This window comes from Fistularia commersonii, chromosome 7 (genome assembly GCF_037954325.1).
Source record: "Fistularia commersonii isolate RoL2024-O1a breed Wild chromosome 7, RoL_Fcom_v1.0, whole genome shotgun sequence".
In the NCBI taxonomy this organism is placed as follows: domain Eukaryota; kingdom Metazoa; phylum Chordata; class Actinopteri; order Syngnathiformes; family Fistulariidae; genus Fistularia; species Fistularia commersonii.
In genome coordinates this window covers 11,568,115-11,593,797 of record NC_141290.1, presented here as the reverse complement: position 1 = coordinate 11,593,797, position 25,683 = coordinate 11,568,115, and the positions used below count along the sequence as shown (strand labels likewise).

The following is a 25,683-nucleotide window of genomic DNA, read 5'->3' as shown; positions in this document are numbered from 1 at the left end:
AAGGCTTCCAGGTGATTTACTAGCTGCTGTTTAATATTTAACAACATGCTGCGCGGGGCACAGACAGACCTGGGGACACCAAAACCGGCACAGAGCTACAGCTTGTCGGTGCTTGCAACGTTTGGATTCAGGTCTCTGTTTATCACAAAATGACTCATGGGAGTCCTTTGTTGGAGCACAGCTTTCAACACATGGGACACGTGACACCAAAAACAATTACAGTGTCAAACTTTAATATACACAAAGAGTTTTCTCCCCTTACAGGGAGGAATGAGTTCAACCGGCCAAAATGTAAAAAAACAAAACAAAAAAAACAAAGTGACTTTGGCAAGTTGTATTTAGTGTGCACGCTTGTTCCAGTATAGCAACATCTTCTACTGTCCGACATAGAGTGATGCAAGAGGAGCTCAATTATAAGCGGGTTCTTTGCATTTTAACCTGATTTTCATTCAAAAAACAAAATGCTAACGTGAATAATTCGACCATATTGTATTTTTGGAGAAGCACTTGAGATGGGTTCCCAGCTGTCCTTTTTTTTTTTTTCTTCTGTATAAGCTTGTCCTGTGCAGCTCTTTCAGGGATGAGGCGTTTGAGGACCTATTTAGTCTCGATCGTGTCAACTGCAAATCCCTGCAGCGGGGGATGAAGACTGGAGAGAGGATGACCAGAACTCCACTGCCTTCTCTGTAGAGCAGGCCAGGCAAACCTGTGGCTCCCGAGCCGTGACTCTTAACTTCACGTTGAATTTTGTGTTTGTGTGTTTTTTACTTGTGCAATCAAGTGCCGCTCCAGCATTCTCCGCGCACAGCAAAAAAAAAAAAACATACACACACAGAAAAATCAACATGAATGTAACAGCCGCATGTGGCTTTGGAGCCACAGGTTGGCCAGGCCTGCTGTAGAGCATCTACCACCAGAGTCCAAAAGACACTGCCTCCAATCACTAATCCTACCCCTGTCCGGAGCTACAGGAGGCTGAAATGTGGGATGTCATGACAGAACTCTTATACCAACTCCTGAAAAACTGACAGGAGTCAAAAACAACATTCTCCTTCAGGCCAATTAGATGCACCTAATGTTCACTTTCTGCACTTTTAACTGCATACAACCTGCGTTTCGTGACTTTGCCCACTTGAGCCGCACTCTACTTTTAAGATGTCAATCTGCACTTTCTCAACTTGCACATCCCGTGAACACAATGGTCTACGTTTTCATTTTGTACTTTTCAACATCTCAACTGTTCCCATTTCTTTGCACTTCTTACATCTCATTTCAATAATATGCTTATCATTTGGTATGCTTAGTTTTTTTTCGCTCTCTATCTGGCTTCACTGTGGAACAGAACACAAGAATTTCATTGTACAGGGAAACACTTTTCCTGATTGACAATTAACACTTTGTGTGAATGGGGTGACTTTTGGGGCATAAAAGAGTAAGAATGGTCCAAAAACGGCACATCAAATGGCAAAAGGGCTCTTTTGGCAGGATATTATCCATAAATCACAGTTAAATAGTAGTAAACTGCCAAGGCAAGACAGAATGACAGCACCCAAACACACAACTTGCGGGAAAGTAATAAATGTCCAGAACTGTCCAGAATTGAAAAAAAGACACAAACTCCTCTGGTGAGGAGTGGAGGGATAAGAATATGACAAAGGGAAATACAAGGTATATTGATGTGCATGCTGAAATTTAAACAATTCAAAAGTCAAAGTATTAATTGTCTGAGTCCCTCAATTCCCACAAACAAGCAAATAAAGGTCATACGACAGGCATTTATGGAAAAAGTGTTCATTTCAGGGCAAACACAGCTGAAGCAGTGCATGAAAACTGACTCACAATGTCAATGTACTCAGCTTTCGTAGGTTTCACTTTAGAATTGGAGAAGGTTGCGTCAGCTTTTCCTGTAAAGTGTTTACACGTCAATCCCTGTTGATCGGTCACGGCCTGTTTGTGGGTCACTCTGCTTTCGGTTGACGACAACAGATAAAAGCGGCGCAAAAAACACGCTGGCCGCTTTTTCTCCAGACCAAACACTCTTTGCATCAGAGCTCTATATCCGTCTTTCGAAATCTACCAACTCTTAACTGATATTAAAACCCCAAGTTATTTTGATTTTGTGATGTAAAATAACGTTAAAATTTGCATTAAGTTATGGGTTCCTCAATATATTACATTCCCTGTATCCATTTTTTATGCCTTATTTATACAGGTAATTTATGCAGGTTTATGCCATTTCTGTTTCACTGGGGAATCTTTGTCCTCTAGATTAGTAGCCCAGAAAAGAAGGGAAAAAAAAAGATCAGCTCTTTCTCACTCACGATAAGGACAAATTTGCAGGAACGCCCCAGCATTTTCACAGTCTGAGGCGGCGCTGAGGGCATCACACCATGCCCTCGATGGACTCCAGCTTTGAGGAACACTCCATTTCGGGGGGATGGGCTTCTTGCCGATTGTAAACCTGTTGGTAGTCTTTCAGCACCTTCACCACCTCATTGTGTCCAAACTGCGTGGCATCGTCGACTGGGATGTTTCCCCACCTGCACGTTTGGGATGATGTAAGAATTGCAGGTGAAGGTCAGACATGAGCGTGTTCTTCTACATATTGGGTTTCTATCAGGGCTACTTGGACACTTTTCTTTTTTCTTAATACAAATGGACTGAGGCGCCAATCTTTCATTCATATGTCCAAAGTCACTGAATCTAAAGTCATTGTAACTGTGCTGCAAAGCTGTTTTAGGATATCACATGTTTATGGCAGATTATGCACAGATTTAGGAGGGGATTTTAAATGATATGTGTAAAAGTGGGACTGTTTTCAGTGACTGAGGCTGTGCAAAGTCATAGGCCATAGATCTCACCTGTCCTCCACAAATGGATTTACTTTACAGGTCTCAATCAGGAAATTCACCACGTCTAAATGACCTAAAATTAAAAAGACAGAAACAGCACAAGATATTATTCATTTGTGGCCACCAGTAAGATACACACATTTATATTCATTGATTCATTATCTATAGGGCTTAGCCTGGACTCAGGGTCACAGGAGTGCTGCAGCAGATCCCAGCTCCCATTAGGTGTGAGGAAATGGATTGCAGGGCCACATATAGAGACATGTAACTGTTCACTATGCAATTTCTGGTCTCCAAATGAACTACTGCATGTTTATGGATTGCAGAACGAAACCAGAGAACCCGGAGACAACCCATGCAGACACAGGGGGAGAACATGCAAACTCCCCACAGAGAGGCCTGCCGGTTAGAATCAAATCGCAACCATGAACCTTCTTTCTGAGAGGCAGAGGCGCCCATTGCGCCCCCCTACAATTTACATGTTCCTCCTAAAATTGCAAGGAAATTAGAACAAAATCCGAAATAAATAAAAAATTTTAAAAAATTATATTAACATGATTGTTTTATATGAATATGTGAAAAATTAGATATATATTAGATATAAAATTAAATCACGTGATTGTCTTAAACTGTATTTATCCCCATGCTTTTAAATCTTGCAACTGCAAGACATGTTTTTTAATTTGTCTATTCGTTCATCCCTTTTGCTGAAATGCATTTAGTTTTGTAATACAGACAACGGCCATAAAGGCTCTGACGCTCATTTGTTTTATAGTTTGTCAATGGGTCCAATTCAGCATGTTCCTCCGATCATTGAATGCAGCGTGACACGGCAGTGATGGAGTGCATGTGCGGCGCTCACCCTCAGCGGCGGCGATGTGCAGAGCTGTCCGAGAGTCATGGTCTTTCAGATCCATATCCATGGATGAAAGTGCAAACCTGAGGCAATCGAGTGACAGCAGAAAAATGATTCACACCTTTGTGAGTTTGGGATGAAAGATTCCTCAGTTTCTTGATTCAATAAATGAAGTGACTATCAAAGCACTCAATATTAAAAATACAATGCTCATCTTGAAGTTTTGTACACTGTGTGCACCATTATTACCCAAGTTTTTTTTGACCATTTCATCATTTTATCAATATTTTCCAACTAAACGCTATATAAACATGAATGCTTATTGGATTTAATGCATATCAGGTGATGTGTATTTGTGTAACAAGAGACTGTGTGGCCTAAGGAGATCCACACTCTATATCAAGGTGTTCATAACTATTAAGCAGATTCTTTTCCTAAGGAAAATGTGCCAAAAAAGAGATTTAAGTGAATATGAAAACTCAGAAATTGAAAAAGTCTTTCAGAGGGATGCAGCACTCTAAGATATTTGGGCGTCAAACATTTTGTTGTCAACAGGGTTGCAAGAAATGTGTCTAGAGGAAAAGATGCAAATTAACCGCCAAAGATTTGAGAAGAATCAAGCACGAAGCTACCAGGAACCCATTTACCTCCAGTGCTGCCATATTCCACAACTGCAACCTACCTGGAGTGTCAACAGGTAAGAGGTGTTCAGTTCTCAGATACATGGTCAAGTTAAAAAAGGCTGAAACCCGACCACCTCTAAACAAGACACGAAAGTTGAAACTTCAAGAAAGGGCCAAGAAATATCTGAAGACAGATTTTTCAACGGTTTTGTGGACTGATGAGATGAGAATGACTCTTCACGGACCAGATGGAGAGGCCCGTGCTTGGATCAGTAATAGACACAGAGCTCCACTTCGACTTAGATGCCAGCTAGGTGGAGGTGGGGTACTGGTATGGGCAGGGATTATTAAAGATGAGCTAGTTGGACCTTTTCGGGTTAAAAATTGACTCAAAATCAAATCTCAGACTTATTTAGAGGACACTTTCTTAAGGCAGTGGTTCAGGAAAAAGTCTGCATTCTTCAAGAAGACTTTGATTTTTATGCAAGACAACGCTCCATCACATGCATCAAAGTACTCCACTGCATGGCTGGCCAGTAAAGGCCTTAGAGATGAAGAACTAATGACATGGCTCCCTTCTTCACTTGACTTAAACCCGGTTGAGAACTTTTGGGCCCTTCTTAAGCAGGAAATTTACAGTGAAGGTAAAGAGTACACCTCTGTGAACAGTGTCTGGAAGGCTGTGGTTGCAACTGCACAAAAAGTTGATTCTGACCAGATCAAGAAACTGACTCTGAATGGAAGGCTTGTGACTGTTATCGAAAAGAAGGGTGGGTGTATTATTTAATGGTGTACATATGGATATTCTCTTAAGAAAGCCAAAACTTCACTTTTACGACTTAAATGTTCAGGTTTGAGGGTTTGTTAACATTTTGGATTGACCAAGAGCACTGTAGTTGTAAAATAACAAAATTACTCCTCAAAAATTTAACTTGCCTTATGATTCTGCACACAGTGTAGTCAGTTAGCCGGAACAATAAATACATTTATGTCTTTGTCTAAAAATACAACTTACAAATAGTCAGTTTTGTCTCCATTACCATCAACACAAACTACATATCAGTTTGGAGCATCATGTGCAATAAATATCAAAATGATCCAAAACGCACTTATTATGCCGACATCTTTTGAGAAGTACAATGTCTAGGATGAAGCAGATTGATCGCTTATTACATGATGTATTATCTTCTTTTTTATTTTATTTTTCATCTACCCGGGCCAGGTGAGGACAGTCTGAGGGTGATAAAATAACGGCATGCTTCTGTCCCATACCTTCTCATGGCTGACACATCCCCGCTGAAGGCGGCGAACATCAAGTTGGAAACAGACTTGTTCTTGAAGGAAAAAAAAAAAAAATTCTACTCACAAAGCCCCAAAACACACACAGCGGCACAGACACAAGAGGAAAAAAAGAGCAAAGCAAAACCGTCTGCGAACCCTGTCCTCCCCGTCCTGCCTCCGGGGGTCCTGCTTTTTCACAAAGTGCCTCAGGTTGTCGTAGTTGTGAAAGTTGAAGTGCGACACCAGCTTCTGTGGAGGAAAGAGTCCGGGGAAGCAGTCATTTGACCAGTTTAATGGTCAGTTAAGTTCTGCATTCCAGATTTTGCATTATAAATGGCCTTTTCTGACAAAAAGTATAAACAGTATATATATTTCATTTGCTACTTTATTCTTTATTTTTATACAGAGTTCTATTTTGATTCTTCCCCACTTTACTTTGTAGCAGGAGCTGCTTCCAACAAAAAGCAATTTCCCCCTGGGGTATCAATAAAGTCTTGTGATATACACACACACACACATATATATATATATATATATATATATATATATATATATATATATATATATATATATATAAAAAATACAGGGAGCATAGTGCATGTTCCATTCTTGTCTGCATGGGTTTTCTCCGTTTTCCTCTCACAGTCCAAATACATGCAGCAGGTCAATTGGAAAAATTGTGAAAAGTTTCTAGATGTGCAAATCACAGTGAATGGTTGACTGACAGTTTATGTGGCCCTGAGATTGACTGGCGACCAGTCCAAATTGTACCCCGCCTTATGTTCACCTGGTGATACAGGATAAGCCCTACCTCTCATCCAATCGCTGCTGGGATAGGCTCCAGCATCTCCCATGATCCTGAGTAAGATAAGCAGTAGATAGATGGGATGGATGGATGGATGGATGGATATATGGATATATGAATATACTTTTGTTGTTAAGCCAAATTAGCTAAAATCATAATACGTGTGTGCTGAGGTTGAGAGTCTGAAACCGAGAGAGACACCACTCCTACTGGGCTGGGGGAAAATAATAATTACTAAACTATTATTTACTATCATTATCATATCCAAATTGAGGCTCTCCATTTCCCAGGCGCAATTTATCCTTGTTTTCTATAATTCATGCAAATATGACAAAAACACCAATCACATTTATTTAATCATTACGCTACAATTCTACACAGGGTATTGAAATTTAGTACAGAGTAATATGAGATAAAGCACAGTGTCACACTGTACTGCTGATTATTGATCTTTTATTAGAAATACATACAGTGGGAACTTGACTTATGTGTGCATCAACTAACAAGTTTTCATAGATACGAGCTTTTGCTCAGTTGATTTTTCGCTTTGTGAGACGAGCCGAGATCTGAGTTACGAGCGGGTGGGTTGAACGTTTGAAAACGTGAAGTGGCGTACAAAGCTGTCAAAAGCACCTCCCGCCACAACGTACCTACACAACAATTATGGAAAAACATGAGCGTGTGTGTGTGTTGGCGAATTGTCAATGAAGAGAGCGAGAAGTTGCTGCTGGCGAGGTCACCCAGGACTGGTCACCAGTCAATCACAGGGCCACATATAGAGACGTAAAACCACATCTGGGTAATTTAGGGTCTCCCATGAACCTACTGCATTTTTTGGACCACTCCAGACAGAACAGCCCCCCAGTGACAATCGAATCAGGAACATTCTTGCAGTGAGCCGGCCACCGCGCCATTGTGCATCATAAATACATAAATACAGTGTGAATAACAAGTGAAGCTCCATAAATGATAGATCTTCATGATGCTGTTGTTCTGTCTATCTACCTGATAAGTGAATCTGAGCTTCATACCAAAAAAGGATCTTCAGAAAACCACGTAAAAAGGTATTTTGGGGGAAATAATCTGCAAAGAAGATGCTATGATGACAATGTATTGAATGATAAAGAATGTTGAGTATTATGAGTCCTCTTGCCTGACAAAAGTGTATTCCTCGGACACTGTTTCCCACCCTGTCCAGCGGAGGAGACCAACACATCACGCCCATGACGTTGGGAATCACCAGCAGGACAGCACCGGACACTCCAGATTTAGCGGGCAATCCCACCTGGGAGAGAACAGCAAGAGGGTTGGGTTTGTAAATAGGTTGCGAGTGAACGCTTCTAAAGGTAATTCCTTCAAAGACGCATCATTTCGCAAACACTGGCTCCCCGTCGATGGACAGGCTACTCACATGAAAGGCCATTTGGCCCGAGAAATCGTACATCCCGCACGAGTGCATGAGGCTCAGGGTGTTTCGCACTGCCTCCGCACTTAAGACACGCTCGCCCGTGATTGGGCAGATCCCGCCGTTCGCCAGGGTGGCAGCCATGACACTTCCTGAATCGCAAGTCACCTCAATGGAGCAGAGCTGTGAGGAAGAACGAAAGTTTTTTTTTTGTTTGTTTTTTAATCTAACCAAAGAAGCTATTAACACTGGCAAAAAGTGATTTCAACGGCCATCACATAAAGGTATCAATAGAGAATAACAGACATATGAACCTGGAAATAGAAGTCAAGTGCATCGATCATATCTGCTCCCAGAGGAAAACACTGGGAAGTAAAAGAAATCAATGTTAGTTTTAATTATATTAACAAGACATTTGCATGTAGTACGAATTTCCAGCATAATGAAGTGACGATGCTGAGAGTTAAGCATTGCAGGCAGCATATTGACCTCACAATGTGATACCTATTTAATCTAGTGCATTACAATATGCTAATATTGCAAAACATTTGGTCCTGTAGAAGTGACATTACTGATGGGAGTGAGACAACCATGGGGCTTTGTACATCTGCCGTATATCAAAGGTTAGCAAGCAGTGGGCTTTCCCCCAAAACTATTCTGTGCTTTGTGTGCTGTGGTACTGACTTCCAGAAGTGGAAAACCTTGCTGCAGGCAAAGTCAGACTTTATTATTTAGAGAAAGTCGCCGCTTCATGTGTTACAATGCACCCTCGAACTGTATTGAGCGTTTAACATACAATGAACACTAGTCTCCTATCAAATCCTGTATTGCCATTATATACATACATTTAAAAATGTAATTGTAAAATTGAATTAATAAAACAAATACGGGTTCCTTCAGTCCTGGAAGATGAGCCTGGACTCTATGGACACTCTAATAGTTTCTCTGTGAGCATTAGTTTTTCTGGGTGAGGTTAGAAGTCGGAAAAATGGGCAGCAGTGGAGCTGCACTGCAGGGCATCCATTCAATCAGATAGCTTTCCCCTCACGGACCGGATCCTATGGGCCATCTTGCACTATCGTATCTGGCCCCCTGCACACTGGGACTGCTTTATGTGTTTCGAGGCCATTCCAACACTTTCAAAACCCGGAGTCGAAATATCTCGGGGGTTTAGAGAGTTCACGGGCGAAAGGATGACAAGACGGCTATCATCGGAGTTGTGCATTGTCAGCAGTTCCTCCTGTTTAGAATGTTCACGGAGGCGGGGAAAATGAACCCAAGCATTTGAATTTTCCTGACAAGCTCCATATCGAGAGTTAAGAGTGAACCTTCGGTTGGAATTCAAATAATGCAGGTGCAAGAACAAATCTGCAGATAATTCTAAGCGGAAGAGACGCTCTCTTTTTGAGGGATTAATGCAAACGGATTGGGAAACATAAAATAGGGTAAATCGTGACTCCACATCGGCACTGTGAAAAGCCAGCATCCGACTGACCTTCTTCTCTTTCATGTAGTATCCAATGGCAAAATTTCTGTCGCCTGTTTCTTTTTCCGACTGGAATCTGAGACAGGGAGGCAGAAAATGTCAATACTGAAACATAAATAATGCAGCGGGTCAGTAGAAGTCCAGTGTACCTTTAACCCAAAAATGGACGTGCTGGTAAAAAAGGTATATAATGGTGATTTTCGCAAAAAATGAGGCATTTCACTCACGTGGCGTTGCTGAATCCAACATATTTATAGCCTGTCATCTTTTTCACAAATTCCATTACCTGCAGAAAGAGGAAAACAGATCAAGCACTATGAGCACCAGGGAGTTGGCGGAGACAGGTTTCATGAATCAGTTCCGAGGAGTAATACATACATAGTCAAACTTCTCCGCCTTGTTGGAATGAGGCTGAGGTAAATGCAAGACAGAGAGATTCTCCTTTACATTGTGAAACAGCATGAATGCATCAATAACTTATTATTTCATTATTTTATTATCAGTAGGTACAGCTACAGGATAAGCTCAGACGACATTCGGTAAAACCCACATGTGGGGAGAAAAAAAAACCCCTGATTTCCGTGTTCAGACGCGTTCCTATGTAAAAGACTTTGAAAAAAGCGTTTTGGGTTCTTTTTTTTGCAGACTCAGGCCATTCGCTTGTTTGCCTTTATCTGTTTACCTTGATAAGAGAGCTGATGACGATGGCTCCTGCGTTCACCATGGGATTGTGAGGTTTATCTGGGGGAAGGACAACAAGATAAGGTGCGGGGGTATCAGAGCCGCCTCTGTCAGTAAACAAAAACAATTGATTCGCCGGTGACAATAATGACCCTTTGAATAATACAGTGCTTAACTATGTGCTTGGTGATGAGGACTTGGAAAGGAGGAGTCCTCTGTGTTTTGGGATTTAGTGACATCTGGCGGTGACGCCAGAGGCTGCAACCTCTCATGTCACCTTCAAACCCAGTTGAACTTGGAGGTCATTCACACCTCATTCTACATTTGCATTCCTAGATGTCTAGCGTCCCAAAATCTGTGGACGGAACCAGTATGTTAGCATCTTTATATTCATTCATTCGTTATCAATGCAGCTTGTGCTGCACTCAGAGGGGGGCTGTGGCTATCCCAGCTGTCATTGGGCGAGAGGTGGCATTCGCCTTGGATTGTTTGCTGGTCAATCACATGACCCGATAGAGACATAAAACTATTCACACTGATTCACACGTCAGATAGAGACATACAACCATTCACCCTCTAACTGACATGTCACATGGAGACAAACACGGACTCTCTCATTCACATGTCATACAGACAAATAATCATTCACTCTCTCATTCATGCATCTAGATAATTTAGTATCTCATATTAATCCAGTGCAGATTTTTGGACTGTGGAGAGAAGGTGAGGAACCGAAGCAGACGGACATATAAACGACACACAGTAAGGGCCCCTATGGGAATCAAACCAGGGCCCTTCTTGTCTCAAGGTGCAAACGCTAACCACCGTAAATGTTTATGTTCCTTTCTAAAGTATAAGGCTTCTTTACATTATAAGTCAAATGTGGAGAGGGGAGAACATTTGCCTGTTTTCTATAATTGATGTCCCGGCATATTATGAAACAAACACAAGTTTCCAACTGGAACACAGACAACCAGAGAAACGGACATAAAATAATTCTCATTTTAAGGTGATCATGAGGGGAAAGATAGGGCCTCTAAAATAAAATTTTAAAAATAAGAGGAGAGGGAAACTGAAACAAAATTATTCTAAAATAATGAAAAACAGGATTTAAAAAAGGAGGGGACACTGCTTACATTTCATACACTGGAGGAACAAAGAGGCATTGGCTTGTTGCTTCCAATAGATTGTTGGCATTTAGGGCATATTTACTTATATACATAAATATATAAAAATGTGCAGCATTTATTTATTTACGATTTGTTTCTGTTTGTTTGTGGCTGTTGTTGACTTTATTATGGGGTCTGAGAAAACAGAATATTTAGAACGGAGAAATTAGACAATGAGAAAAGCAATGAGAGTTCCCTGAGGGTAAATAGAAGAAGTTGTGTCAAAATATGAATTAGAAAGGCTGTGAGGGACTGGAAGGAGAAAAAGTGGGACGTGGATGTAAAATTGTGGAACGAGGCAGAGACTTCAAAATTGACCAGGAGAAGCTTTGGGGTTCGAAAACTTCCTGAAAAGTGATTAAAAGGAATTATGCTGCATTGATTGGTAATTTAACGTCAGGATTCCACACCTCCACCCAGATTAGTAAAGAAATCAGCCAGGTTTTGGTTTGTGCAAACCAAAACCGGAGCAACACTCTACATTCTCATATACATCCAAGGAGTCTTTGCACACCTTCGTCATCAAGTGAGAGCATGTTGAATTTCAGTCCACTGGGTTCCATGCCGACGTATTGGTGAACCATGTCTGTTCCTGCCTCATGGACAGCAATGGCATACTGCAGGGGTTTCACGCAAGACTGCAGGCAGAACGCCTGCTTGGTGTCCCCCACCGAGTGCCTGCAGGGAGCGCCCGTGTCAGCGAGGTGCTAAGAGAAGGCCTCCGGTGTCACAGCGTGCAAAGTTTCGGGCCATTTTTCGCATCAGGCCCCTTTCCAAAACGTGAGGGCAGGCAGTGGCAGATGGGAGATCGGGCTCCGAGGAGCACCAAAACAAGCTTTGTCACTGAAAGACAACATATATTCTCTGACCTCTGTCCGTCCACGGTACACAAAGACACGCCCCAGAGTTGTGGGCTGAACTTGGCTAGCTGGGGGATGTAGTCTGCCACCTGAGGGATGGAAAGAAGAAGATCACTCAGTAGTGTGGCCAGAAAAAACACCCGGGGGACGGGAATGAGAACAATATACAGGCTGAGATGTTATTTGCTCCTAAAGTTAATAATACGTCCTCTGATGTGAATTTTCCACAGAAAACCCCATCAAGGGCCTTGTGACTCAACTGCTCTCGCTGTTATACACATATATATATAGATATATATTGCAAAAATTTTAAATCAAAGTCAAAAGGCATCCATGCTCGGTATGTGACTGACCCAGATAGATAAACACTTGTCTCTTTTTAAGAACCATCAGGATAAAGTGTCCACTTAGAAAAAGCATTGCATTCACCCATGCTCTCTCCCACACACACACACACACACACACACACACACACACACACACACACACACACACACACACACACACACACACACACACACACACACACACACACACACACACACACACACACACACACACACACACACACACACACACACACACACACACACACACACACACACACACACACAGCTCACCTTGCCGTCTGTTTGCTTGTGCACCGCACAGTAAATGTCGTTTATCTTTTCCGCAAAAACGTCAAATTCAGGGATGATGAATTTCTTCCTGAAGGCCTGGATCAGCAGGACGACATTGCCACCAACGCACCTGACGGAAAAAGACCCACACAAACCTGAGGGCACGCGGGGAGCAACAACTGTGACACACAACATGATGCAATTTATAGTCAATACTGGTGATATTGCATTGGGGTTAACAATGATATTAATGATTAATTCAAGTTATAATTCATTTTTTGATAAATCCTTGCTACTTCATGTATAAGACATTGACCAATCGTGAGTCGCAAAAGTACCCGAAAGCTGTCAAGACGGAATAATTTGTGTTTTTCCATGACAAAAGCACATTGGAAGATGTGACGGTGTTTTAGTCTTTAGTGTGTTGAGAACAAAAGGAGGGAAAGGACACTCAAGTGGGGATGCGGGGCAGACAGTCACGCAGCGAGTAACATTTGGCAAATGATTAATTAAAATGGATTGTTGTTGGAAGGTCAACCTAAAAATAGTCTGGTCTCTAAGTCCCAGGCTTACAGTGAGTTATGTTTAGAAAACACAACACGCTGAACATTGGTGGGACCGGACTTCCAGATGCCAGGCTGAACACTTAAGCTGAACTGACCCTGCGAATTCTGCTTTCCCGCGTTTTTTTCTGCATTACTCAGTGCTCCTCAGCCTTACCTGTGGAACAGGTCCTTATCCATCATCAACTCGCCGTCGGACTCCCTCACCGCCTGCTGCAGTTTCTCCATGCATTCCCGGAGACGCGGGTCTGAAAGGCGGAGCCCGGTTTTCTCAAGGGCCTGAGCGCAAGCAATATCACGAGAGGAGTAGTAGAGCAATTTAAAATTAAATATTTAAATGAGTATATAGAAGAGAATAGATTGTGAATGATTCCTCCCACACTGGGTACATTTCCATTCACACAGCAGCAAGTGGACACTGCAGTAAGTTAAGTTATGTATATAATAAAAGTTTAGAATCAAAGCAGTAGCATAATCACATAGAATAAAAAAATCCAAAAAAATATATAAAAGCTGTATATAAATGCTCTGGTGCAAAAAATGGAAAACTAGCTGCAGACAATGACTGCTTACAGCAGCAACATGCCTGAGTGTATGAATGAATAAATGTATGAATGAGTGGCTGAATAGTGAATGATGTCTATTGGAAGCAGAGCTGGGTGTTAGACAGCTGAACAGCGGATAAAATAACTGCTAAAAGCCTTAGACACTTGGGGAAAAAGTTGAATATTCGGAGTAATTTTTTTTTTCTGATTTCAAGATAACCTTATATTCCTGTATTTTATTCGTCTTGTACTTTATTTACTGTATACACTACATCATGCACTTGCTGTTTGTTGCAATTCTGGTTAAATGTCAAACTGCATATTGTTACACTGTACATATACTTACATGTTTGTACAGACAGTAAAGCAGAATAAAATGCAACTGAAATGAACTTCAAACTTGTGACAATAGTGTGGACTGGCCAATCAGATGATGCATTTCAACATTTCCGGATTCTGTCTTTTCTTGTAAATACTTTTTTTCTTCTCAATTTGCCACTTTCATCTTTTTTTTGAGGACCAACAATAAGTTTTTTGCCTTTATATTTCTTTTCATTGATTTGTTTTCGCCAGTTATCCCAGCAGGATCGTGAAACTCACTGATGAGGCAAGGGACTGAGTCCTAAGAGACTGAAATTTGTGCAGTTGTGCAAGTATTACTGTGTAATGTATTAGTGCAGCCCTATTTCCAGCTACTCACAGTGGTGAAGTACGAGATAGGGACTTGCTGTTTGCCCTCTGTGATGGTGAAGAAAAGCAGGTCTTCCACTCCAGAGCTGGGAGGCTTCACATTCCTGTGGAGGCCGACAGGAAACTGTTGAACAGGCGGTCATTTGGGCTGAAAACTCACAACAGTGAGGATCCAAAAACAAAACCTTGTGCAAAACCAAAATAAAAATACCTCATTACTTTTCAAAATCAACTGTTTGCAGGACAGTTCAGGGATGCTGTGTGAGAAATTATCTCCAAAACCAGCAATCAGCGCATAAAAAAAAAAAAAAAAAAAAAAAATCACGGATGGTGAAATAGAAGTAGTAGTAATTTCATATTGCAACTAAAGAAAAAGCAGTAAATCACCCCCCTTCCCCCCGAAAAAATAGAATTCTTGCATGAACAATGAAAATGATCACATCACAAGCAGCATGAAACAGTCATGAGCACATCAATAAATTACCTGAAAATAAAATAATTATGATAATAATAATAAAACCAAAACACATTTCAAAATATAAAAAATCTTTTGCAAGAATTGTAATTTTTAGTTCTAGATTTAAAGGGGTAAGAGAGGAGGGCGCCTTATTGCCTGAGGGCACCTTGAGGCCCCTCAGTGTTCATTTGAGTCTGAACCTGAAGGACCTGAGGGACTGCCATAGACTGGCTAATCTGAAGACATGTGAACAGACAGCATGACCTAGACCAATACCGTATAAAGCACCATATCGTACTTTGTGGGGGGAAATAAAAAATTAAAATTAAAAAGACATATATATGGATGTATACGTGTGTGTGGGTGTGTGTACGTATGTATATGATTTTTTTTCCATAGTGCCAAGCACCAATACAGGTTATCTATGATTAAATGATGGTTATTTAAGTATGTAATGAAGTATTACAAGTGCATTTAAAAGTTATTATAATGTGTACTATAAACTGCAAGTTGGGCTGATGCTCACACACCGTTAGTTGAGTCTCATTATTCTTGTAGTACTACGGTTCACAAACGCATCACATCACGCTGACAAAATATAAACAAACACTGCAGGAGGACACGGGTGTCTTTCTAATAGAAATACTTTTGTCGTTATTGTTGTTGTTGTTGTCGTCGTCATGTTATTGTTATTTTATGCGTCTTGACTATAATTATCCACTTACACTTTGAAGGGATCCGAGTGTGAAGGCGTCCGTGAACGGGACGCGGCTGTTGACGACGTCGTGCTCAGACAGCACGTCTGCCGCTTCTTCGTGACATTTGAGCTTTTGACGACCTGCCGAACGTGGATGTTTAAGCGGAGCGCTTTTAGGCACTGCATGGCTGTGAGTTTACCCGCTTGGAGACGTTCGGTGGCGGTGAAAAGTGAATGTGAGCAGCGGCGCCTGGACGCGGGCCCTGAACGGTCACCTAGTTCCACCTGATGAACCGACGTTTTGCTGCCTTCACGGTGTCGTCGGAAACAGGGTCTTCCAGCGACCACCCCGACAATAAAATACAATAAAATACATTAAAATACAACAAAATAAAATAAAATAAAAGAAAATGAAATGAAATGAAATGAAATGAAATGAAATGAAATGAAATAAAATAAAATATTTTCCGGATGGTCAAATGCTGATTCTTGAAAATGTGGACAAGTAAAATGAATTTGCAGCACATTTTAATTCTTCATGGCAGGAAAAAAAAGTTTCAAATATATTACTAAAGATGAGTAATACAGAATTGATTTTATATATACCTGTGCAATTTTAACATTTTGTAATGTTATCTCAGTAATTAGTTATCTTAAAAACTACATTATTTCGTTTTGGTGTTTTTTTTTTCTGTTGGTGTTGATTGTGGCCAATTTGGCCCCGCTTTGGGTCTTGTTTTTTGAATTTATCACTTTTAAATTTCCTCACAGAGCTGACTAGGGGTGTACTTTATGCTATATATATTTATGTCAAGTCACGAAAGTGATACAGATTAAAGATACCGACAAGTAGAACAGAGCTTGACTCTGCGTAATCTGCCTTGAGTTCTACGAGCTACACCTGAAGGCAACTTAAATATTAGCGCGACCACTTACTGTAACTGTTTGATTGGCAGGTACAACAGCCAATGAAAGGCTTGAAATAGACGACATTGTCATTGGGCGCTATTATTGGCTGAATCATCTGTTGGATGATGATAATAATAATAACAGCAATAATAATAATAAAAAAATAATAAAATAAACATTGCTGCCATTCAACCTGAGAGACGTCACACTTCGCATACACATGTCAAAGTCCGATGAAGCCTTTGACCTGTTATGCAATGACTGTCTTTGCCCACAAATCCCTGCGTTTATTGGTCCCGAGTATTCTGTCAGAGGAATCCACCCGATCAATATTGGGATACAACACACACTTGATAGTATTGCGGGACGTCTGATGTGATGAGGTACAAGAAAAAAAATGTCAATAAAATAAAAATGAATAATAAATACATAGGCCTGGGCAGTACTGTGATAGTACTTTCGAAATGGACTTTCTATTGTCTGTACATTGTGATTTACTTCAATATACCGCGTCCAATCAAAGTAGAACTACACTTTAAAGTTTAAGTAGTTGTAGTAAAAACGGTTTAAAGTTTAAACCGTTTTTTTTTTGTCTGGCTCACTGTTCAATGTGGATTTTTAGCGCCTCCTCGTGGACTATTGCGTTTAGTGGATTGCAGTCGAGCAGCATGAGCAGGCACACATTACAATGTTTTTTCTGAGTCAATTCTAAAAATATATGCATGGGAAAACGTTATAATTCTCAATTTCCTGTGTGATATAATGCCGTCCTGTTTTCACCAAGAGTGGAGAAATGTTTCTCTGGGCCTTGGTTTTCAATAAGCCTCAAAGGTTCCCTAATGTCATTGAAAAAGGTTTAAAAAACTGAAATCAAACTTTGCTCATATGCAAAAAGATCAAGATGCAGTTGTTGATTTTCCAGGAAAAAACTAAACACTATAGATACTTTTAATAGCCGAGAAAGCTGCTTAAGCCATTTGCTCACGTACAGTTTTCACGTTGAATTTGTTTGTCTCTTACTTCTGATGGCTGATAGTTATGCTCTACATCAAGTGACATATAGAACAACATCAAAACACTGCATAATGTCAAATACGATAATGATTTCACAGTACATTACATTGTTTTCCCATCCTATCTAAATATCATGAACAGCCAATCCAAAGGGAAAAAAACAACAAAAAAACAAGGCAGATAATGCATATATAAATACATCCAGGACTGCAGCATTACATGGTCACGTAACCAGGGCTGATAAGCAGTGTGAATATTTCCAAAAGGCAATCATTTGTTTTTTTAATTTTATTCTCTGTGCATCAACACAAACCGAAAAACTCGGGTAATATTCCTGTAGAAACTGCCGGCAGCTAAACACTCTTTGAAGGCCTTGGCAGAACCAGCTTCAGCCCAATATCGACGACGCAGGAGGGCATGTAAGAGAGGGGGATCCAGATGAGCTTCGCATCCCAGCCGGCACTGTAACGTGTGCGCGGGTAGGCGGCTGTAAGTGCGTGCTCCATGCAGCCCGTCACCTTGGTGAGGTCAGAGTCACAGACGGCATTCATGATCAAACGTTGGACCTTGATGTCTGCAAAAGAGAATAGTTGAGGAGACTCGAAAGCCCCACACAGTTGCATTGTGCAGTGTCCTTTTTTCTTTTACGTCATAATGAAACAAACCTGTTAAAAAGAATGTGGTTGTGATTTACATCAGAATTGTCAACAAGTATTCACAAAAACACGGGTCTAAAATATTAGGCTTAATAATTTTCAAATCCAAATTTTAATGCAAATTACATTTGAACTATCATTTCATGAATTTGCTTAAAATGTGTAAAATTTAAATTGCTATCTTGACAGGGAAGATGTTGGCATGACATTATTTAAAATTTGCACAGTAGAGTTTGGACCTTCCATCCCCTGAAAATTAAGATAAAATGATCCACTTACATTTATCCAGGTACCTGTCGCCGTAGCTGGCTTGTACTTCAGGACTCAACTGGTTCCACAGTCGATGCAGCTCCCTCTCCAGGGGTTCCAGGCTGGTCACTGCCGTCTTAAAAAAGCCCGGCTCGATGATGCACACCTTTATTCCAAAGTAGTTTATATCTCTCCTGATGACACAAAGAGTCACATGAAATCAGTCATGTGTTGTCAAGTGCAATTTTGCGTTCCTACTTTCAACGTTTCAGCTTGCATCTGTTTGTATTTTCATATGCATGCACATAAATACATATAATCGGAGGGACATGAGCACAGTCAATACACTGTATATCAGTACATGGAGAGATTTGATAATGCTGAGCTCCCTCCATGCATTGTAGCTACAGCCACTAGGAAGTTTAGAGAATCCCCCGAGCCAATAGAAACTGTTTCCATGTCATGTTGCCCCGGCTTCTAATGGGACCCTGACAGAGGTCTTACCTGAGGCAGTCGGAGAATGACTCCACAGCAAACTTGGAGATACAGTATCCGCCGCCATTGGCGGCCACTCTCCCCAGCACCGAAGCCACGTTAACGACACGCCCACGGGCCTTTTTGATGAGAGGCAGGAAGGTCATCGTCATGGCGATCACCCCATTCATGTTGACCTTGAGCGTGCTGTAAAAATCCTCCACTTTCATCCACTCCGAGGGACCCATGGGCAACGAGCGCCCAGCATTATTGACGATACCCCAAAGTCCTGAGCAGAAGACAAGTGAGAAAAGAGATTCTGTGATCGAGACACACTTATGTACCTTATGTAAGATAGATAGATAGATAGATAGATAGATAGATAGATAGATAGATAGATAGATAGATAGATGGATGGATGGATGGATGGATGGATGGATGGATGGATGGATGGATGGATGGATAGATAGATAGATAGATAGATAGATAGATAGATAGATAGATAGATAGATAGTATCAAAAATGAAAGTACGGATGAAATCGTTGGGTAATTTCATGCTAAAATTAACATCTAGGAGATACAATAGGAGAAACAATAGGAAAATAGATACGATATCTCCATTTGAAATGTAATACATTTGCAAATGATAAATCAATTGAATGACTAAAAAAAAAAACCCAAAGTGCTGATTCGAGACGAAATTGGAGTAAATGTACTTTGTTGCCGTCAACTGCTGCTCACCCTTATCGCCAACCTCCTTCTTGGTCCATTCCATGGCCTTTTGGATGCTGTCCTGACTGGTCACATCCAGCAGGACGGTCTTCAGGTACGGCCCGGCGACTCGCTTCAGATCATCGGCTCCCTTCTCTGTCAGACAGCCCGCCAGCACACGGAAACCTTTACGGTCAAGTTTCTTACACAGCAGGTTTCCGAACCCCGAGTCGCAGCCCGTCACGAAGACGTACTTGTCAGTGATGTCCTCGATCTCCAGGCTGTCTCTGTACAGCCAGGCAACAATCCACAACACCGCAAAGGTAGCGGTGATGTATAACCAAGCATTTTCCCTGTAAGACCAACAGTTCGTTATGACAAAAGGAAGGAAACCCGCCAACTACATTTTGAAGATGTACATCAACGACAAAAACATTCTTTAAAATGTAATGTAATTGGTTTTTCTCACCCTAAAAGGTCGTAGATGAACTGTGTGTCCATGTTACCGACAGTTGGTTTTCGGTCACCTGGAGAACTAGAAGGAAAAAAAAAGAAAAAGGAAAATAAATATATATTTTAAAAAAAAACCTTAAGCAAATAAATGTTGCAAGGTGCTGATACAGCAACCTGCCAAATCCAGTTTTCAGATGTGGAAAGAAAAAGTAGAAACCTGCAGATTTCAGGAATTCTAACCTAAAACCCCAAATAAAATTCACAATATTGTGATTTTATTGATTCATTATGTCAGTTTCTCTAAGTCTTCTTTTATAAATGAGTTCAGGACACCCTGAGTTTCTCAGGCCGGGGTCTTTGGTGGATGAAACACTTGAAATAGCCACTGTGGCTACATGAGAAATCTTTGGTTTAATACGCTTAACAGAGGACAGAGAGACATTTGTGAGGGATGGGGACCCAGTGAGGGAGGAGTGCATTGTTTTGGGGCATAAATGTAATGCCTGTGACCGAGCCACTTAAGCTTCACATTGCTGAAAACCAATTAGTTTTCAAGCTTATTTCTGGGAAAAGCCAGAAAAAAAAAGACACATTTATGGGTTACTGTCATTTATTACATCAGAATTACCGGCAGATATAACTATTCCACACAGACAATGGCTGTCAGCATTGTAATGTTAATTAAAAACATACTGAGTTGGTAAATTGCATTTCGCGGGGGAAAAAAAAAAACAAATCTATGTGGTATAAAACAAACTACCTTTGAATGAAGTAAAAAAAAATTAAGATTTAAAAAAATAAATAAAAGCAAAATAGCATAGTAATAAAGAGCCCCGTCAACAATGTGATCTGTTCATTCTAACCATAGTTATTTATTAATAATATGCAAATGTAAGTTGTGAGAAAAGGGAGGGAGAAAAGTTTGTAACTATTTTATGATGGAAATACACACAAGAAAACAGTGTTATCCTACCTTTTCCTGTTTTCGACAAAAGATGGATCCCCTCAAGTTATCCTGCTCCTTCCCTTTCCCTTTCAGGTTGTGCCTCGGTCTGTACTTTGAGGGACTGGTCAGAAAGAGGCTTTATCCCTCCGGTTTATCCCGTAAGACAAGTCCACAACTGGTAATCCCCAATCCATTACCATTTGGTTTCTGTAAGTGTGTTTGTTGAGGGGTGAAAAAAAAAAGAAAGGGTGGGAAATACTGAAAGAATTTTCAGTACAATGGTACATAGAGTATAAGAACTTTGTTAGTTCAGTGGGGTTTAAATGTAATCCGGCTCCCCATGATATACTGAATTACTTTTCATTCATTTGTGATCTCTCTTTTGGAGGACATTTCTTAGATAAACAATCCTGATCAATATGAGCCAAGTGTCTAATAATGTCATTATCCCATGTGTGAAACGTTAATGTCCATCACATCATTTTACTGCAAATTTGAAAGTCTATATTACACACTCTGCATATACTTTTCTAAATATATTATCTCAAAGTTAAGGAATACTGCTTGTTAAATAAAGTGAATTTCAATAAAGCCCTGTTTCATTCCCCTGTAATTTTTTTTTTTAAAACGTGGTCCAGGGAGACCAGGTTCATTCTCTATTCTATGAGAAGTACATACTGATGGATCACGTCTGTGACTGACTGGTTTCAAACATTTGTTTTTTGTTATAATGCAGCAACTGTCCATGCGATCGATCATGTGGGCTAGCTTGTCATGACATAACCCCTTCACGTCACACATTCCTCTTAACATGTAATCTATTCCGGCGGCAGTAAACGTTTTGCTCGTATTTTAGGAATTTAGAGGTACGTTGCAAAGCTCACCCCGCATTCATTTTATTTGGTCAACTGATACTGAGTATGAAAATAACTTGATAAGATAACCTCTTTAAAAGTCTCATCATGTTTCAAATTAACAATACTGTTTGGATTACGCGCATTCAAAATGAAGCTGGGATTGCTGTTTATTGAAGTGTGTTGCAATTGTTGGGATTCTCTCTACATATTAATCCACCAAACTCAATTCACAGATATTCACAAAAATTACTTTGAATTGATTTTTTTTATTAAATACAATATTCCATCATCAAATCGTAGCAAACTTGAAAGTACGGCACAGTTTACATTATTCATTGACAAGCATGACGTAGACATTCCAAAAAAACATAATTCAGGTAACAGGGCAATGAGAAAGAGCATAAATTAAATGCATTAATTTCAAACAAGCGTCCAGGGGACATGTGGCACTTTGTTTTAAACCTGTTAAATGCGTTTAAATAACAAAATTTCAAAGAGCCTCACTACCAAACAGATGTCAGACCTATATCTTATTATGGCAAAACTCCCATATTTCTGGGTTAGGATGTTTTATACCAATTTCAAAACACCAATATTCTAAATTCAACTAAATTCCTGTATCTTTCTGTGAAGACTTGGGATAAGTGTGAGCTTGTTCAAATGTTGCGGAGTAATACTATTGTTTACACTTGGGTTCTGGTATCTTTGTCGATGAAATCCTGCTCTCTGGTACATTCTGACTGGTTCCAGTGGATTGGGCTGTAATCTTCTCACGTGGCTCCCGATTCCAATTAAGAGGAGGCTGACTGCAGCTGACCCTTCTGCACATACTCCAGGGCTGTGGCAATGGTCCTCATATCCATCTCGATACTGCGGGCCCAATTCTCCACATCCCCAATTTCCTGTACAAAAAAGAGAGCAACATCACAATGGGAAAAGTTGTAGTTTTTCTGTGTTGTATACAAACAATTTATTTTTTATAAAATTGATTTTGCTCAGATTTTCCAAGTGTTCCTTTTTCCTGATTGCTTTAGGGAATTTCAAACAATTTTCAAACAATATCTTTTGTAAAATTAACATTCATCTTTTTGACTATGGTTGTCAATTTATTGCAGGTAACTGCCAGATTATGTATCAAGATGTCACAATAAGGCGATTGTACTGTGTTATAACAAATTATACTTCAGATCTGACACAAATCCCTACACGTATTTATGGCTGAGCCGCCCGAACAATACCGTGACTATTACGACACAGTTCGTAAACCAGTAAGCCACATATTTAGCAGCATCTGTTAAATTCTTCTTTCAGTGTTGTCACAGCCGCAGTCAATCTGCCTAATTCAACTTTTAGCAGACTGGCTTTGAGCATCTCTTGCTCCCCTTTCACTTCTAATCACCGTGAAGATACTGTAAGCTGAATGAATATGGAAGGAGAGGAAATTCACTGATGAAGTGCTTAATCCCCCTCTCCTCCCCTGTTTAATCTGCCCAATAATGCTAAAAGGAAATAATCTGCTTTTACACATTTTTCCCCGTGCACCCTACACAGGCAGTGCAAGCGTTAGTGTGGTATAAGCAGAATTTCCCGTACAATTTTGGACACCAATTAGTATGTATACAGTATGTAAGAAGAGTACATTAGGCATGAATTGGTAATTATTTAAGTGCACTGTTTAAAGAAAAGTCACTATGATGTATCCTACCTTTAGGGCCTGATTGAAACCCTCCACCATTGTGATCCACTGAGCAGTTTGTTTGGAAAACTGACTTGCCTGCACTTGGAGAGTTTTCACCTCATGGTCAAGCTTACGTTGATTAATGTAAGCCTGGGCAACACTAGAGGGAACACATGCAGGAAAAAAATATCACTTAAACTAATATCATCAACTGATTGTGTTTTTTTTTCCACAAAGGTGCATTGCATCAATTGTTTTGACAGTTTTTGTAGGGCTTTTAAGTGACTTTCTTGGATTCATCAAGCTTTCAATTTGTAATGATACAATACCTTTTGTGGTTATGGTATTTTGGAGAACACATGAGAACTTACATACTGCAAGCTTTACTATCTCTGGGGAACATATCTCTCTTTGTTAATGCAGCTCGTATGTTTCTTTATGGCGTCAGAGGGTGCATCCACCTGTCAGCGGGACCTTGGAGTGTATGCTGTCAATTTTAAATAAAATACTGGGATTTTTAGACAGGGGGTTGACTTCTGGAAAACCAAAGGGCTGGTTTTCTCAACATTAACAAGAGAAAAACCTGGTATACATCTTATCACCACATCTTTGGCAAACTGCTAGTAGTTAGTTCCGCATTTGGGGGGTAGTTCATGATTCTGTGTTAAACATGTTAAACTGGGGATTGTGCTTGTGACTCTTGGACTAAGACTGAACAACATTGAAATACAACAGTTTAAAGTGAAAATGTGGTGAACGTGTTTCTCTGACTTTTGTGAAAATGTACAAATGGCATTTTCCACTAAAATTAAGGGTCTAAAACATCAGTACATACCCAACATTCAGGTGATCTACCAGGGCTTCCGTCAGGCAGGTGGCTGCGGCAATGGCCTCACGCCTTCGTCTTTCTGTGCAAAGTATAGTTTCACACATATAAATTAAACAATGTTGGCTATATGTTGTTTCGGTATTGATTGATTGATTCGTGTTCGAGTTTTCAACCGTCCACATTACCAAGCTTCTGCTTTGTTTTTAGCATCAGTTAGCAATACGGCTAACCAGCTAAAGGACCGCTCACCCTGCAACTCCTTCCGCTCATTTTGCTTCGCTTGGTGCTCCTTCAGTAAACGAGACAACATCTTCATTAAAATTGCTTTGGAAAATGTTTTTTTCGCGGAATATATTTCATCTAAGCAAGCTAGCTGAGGAACATGCCTTTGCTAGCCGGGGATTTCGCTACGCGTTCATCAGCGTTACCAGCTGATTAGCAAGAGGACTGCTGTCACAAGACCAGACTGGGAAGTTGTAAGACTTCGGAGGTGGGTGTGTCCATAAATTGATATCCCGCTGGTAAAACAGGATTGAATAACACTTTGACCAACTCAGGAACCGTAAACGTTAGATGGCAGTGAGAAATTGCACGTATTAAACAAATTTCATCGACACATAGCAACGAAGTGGGCATATAAACCCAAGCAATCGCCAGTGGATCTGAATCCTAACGTCATCCTGGGTGTCCTTTCAACATAAAAGTGGAATAACGCGCTACTTAAAGCACGAGAATGTCACTAATTATACATAATTAGACTCTAAGGGAGCTGCAAAATTAACATATTAACATAATACATACAATGATATTGTGTGGATGAAAGCAAGAAAAATCCTGTGTCTTAACAATTGTGCTAAAAATAATCACAGCCTCACTAATACCCAAATCCACCGTGTGCCTTTCTGGATTTAAATATGACGCAGTAAATCACTTCTCTCAGAATAACTTCATTCCAGAGCAGTGATCCCTTTCACCATTGACCTGGTGAAATAATAGGCACCAGTTAAGACACTTTTCCAACTGAAAATAAACTGAACGTTCAAGAGATGGAAACGCGTGTGTATTTCTTTCTTATTGGTACTCCACACTAACTTTACTGAAATTTTTGATAATTCTGAATGCATTATTTTTATCCCATTTTGCTGTACTTTAAATGTGGAAGATGTATCAAATTATACATCAGCGTCAAAATGGACCGTTTCAAAATCATGATTTGGAGATGAAATGTAAATAAAAAGTATAAAACGGTATGAACGTCCTCTGCTAGGTCCGTCTGTACCTGAATATCATACATCTAATGTGTGTGTGTGTGTGTG

At 40.3% G+C, this 25,683-nt stretch overlaps 3 protein-coding genes across 5 annotated transcripts; all 3 read right to left on the bottom strand.

Moving 5' to 3' along the window:
• Positions 1–211: 211 nt before the first annotated feature.
• On the bottom strand, positions 212–15,874 carry gls2b (glutaminase 2b (liver, mitochondrial)). Its single transcript, XM_086149802.1, has 18 exons — positions 15,619–15,874; positions 14,447–14,540; positions 13,359–13,480; positions 12,639–12,768; positions 12,028–12,107; positions 11,673–11,836; positions 9,991–10,049; positions 9,687–9,719; positions 9,536–9,594; positions 9,318–9,384; positions 8,137–8,187; positions 7,829–8,005; positions 7,571–7,702; positions 5,769–5,861; positions 5,604–5,665; positions 3,715–3,791; positions 2,862–2,925; positions 212–2,540 (listed from the first exon to the last, which is right to left on the bottom strand). Exons 1-18 carry the CDS (start codon positions 15,774–15,776, stop codon positions 2,384–2,386), a joined length of 1,779 nt encoding a protein of 592 aa, XP_086005928.1. The 5' UTR covers positions 15,777–15,874; the 3' UTR covers positions 212–2,383.
• Positions 15,875–16,506: 632 nt separating this feature from the next.
• rdh5 (retinol dehydrogenase 5 (11-cis/9-cis)) lies at positions 16,507–21,165 on the bottom strand. 2 transcript variants are annotated; one of them, XM_086149804.1, is made up of 7 exons: positions 21,031–21,102; positions 20,074–20,139; positions 19,859–19,957; positions 19,635–19,760; positions 18,923–19,181; positions 18,449–18,612; positions 16,507–18,087 (listed from the first exon to the last, which is right to left on the bottom strand). In XM_086149804.1, the coding sequence occupies exons 3-7, from the start codon at positions 19,950–19,952 to the stop codon at positions 17,867–17,869; spliced, it is 864 nt and encodes a 287-aa protein (XP_086005930.1). In that variant the 5' UTR covers positions 19,953–19,957; positions 20,074–20,139; positions 21,031–21,102; the 3' UTR covers positions 16,507–17,866. The 2 variants fall into 2 exon arrangements, with proteins under 2 accessions (XP_086005930.1, XP_086005929.1); XM_086149803.1 differs by having other exon boundaries at positions 16,558–18,087; positions 19,635–19,957; positions 21,031–21,165.
• Positions 21,166–22,110: 945 nt separating this feature from the next.
• Positions 22,111–25,025, bottom strand: bloc1s1 (biogenesis of lysosomal organelles complex-1, subunit 1). 2 transcript variants are annotated; one of them, XM_086149807.1, is made up of 4 exons: positions 24,617–25,025; positions 24,374–24,446; positions 23,566–23,698; positions 22,111–22,762 (listed from the first exon to the last, which is right to left on the bottom strand). In XM_086149807.1, exons 1-4 carry the CDS (start codon positions 24,681–24,683, stop codon positions 22,652–22,654), a joined length of 384 nt encoding a protein of 127 aa, XP_086005933.1. In that variant the 5' UTR covers positions 24,684–25,025; the 3' UTR covers positions 22,111–22,651. The 2 variants fall into 2 exon arrangements, with proteins under 2 accessions (XP_086005933.1, XP_086005934.1); XM_086149808.1 differs by having other exon boundaries at positions 24,553–24,650.
• Between the last annotated feature and the right edge of the window lie 658 nt (positions 25,026–25,683).

Bases quoted from the DNA above. Each gene is read 5' to 3' on its own strand.
- gls2b (XM_086149802.1), bottom strand. From the start codon at position 15,776: ATGCAGTGCCTAAAAGCGCTCCGCTTAAACATCCACGTTCGGCAGGTC. The intron at 14,541-15,618 runs GTAAGTGGATAA...CGGCCTCCACAG, and splicing joins CACTCGGATCCCTTCAAAGT to GAATGTGAAGCCTCCCAGCT. The intron at 3,792-5,603 runs GTATGGGACAGA...CGATTGCCTCAG, and splicing joins GATGTGTCAGCCATGAGAAG to GTTTGCACTTTCATCCATGG.
- rdh5 (XM_086149803.1), bottom strand. From the start codon at position 20,105: ATGGACACACAGTTCATCTACGACCTTTTAGG. The intron at 19,958-20,073 runs GTGAGAAAAACC...TTGGTCTTACAG, and splicing joins TTCATCTACGACCTTTTAGG to GGAAAATGCTTGGTTATACA. The intron at 18,088-18,448 runs GTAAGTGGATCA...TCTCTTTTGCAG, and splicing joins CGACAGGTACCTGGATAAAT to ACATCAAGGTCCAACGTTTG.
- bloc1s1 (XM_086149807.1), bottom strand. From the start codon at position 24,683: ATGAAGATGTTGTCTCGTTTACTGAAGGAGCACCAAGCGAAGCAAAAT. The intron at 24,447-24,616 runs GTGAGCGGTCCT...TACTTTGCACAG, and splicing joins TGAGCGGAAGGAGTTGCAGG to AAAGACGAAGGCGTGAGGCC. The intron at 22,763-23,565 runs GTAGGATACATC...TTTTTTGTACAG, and splicing joins GTTTCAATCAGGCCCTAAAG to GAAATTGGGGATGTGGAGAA.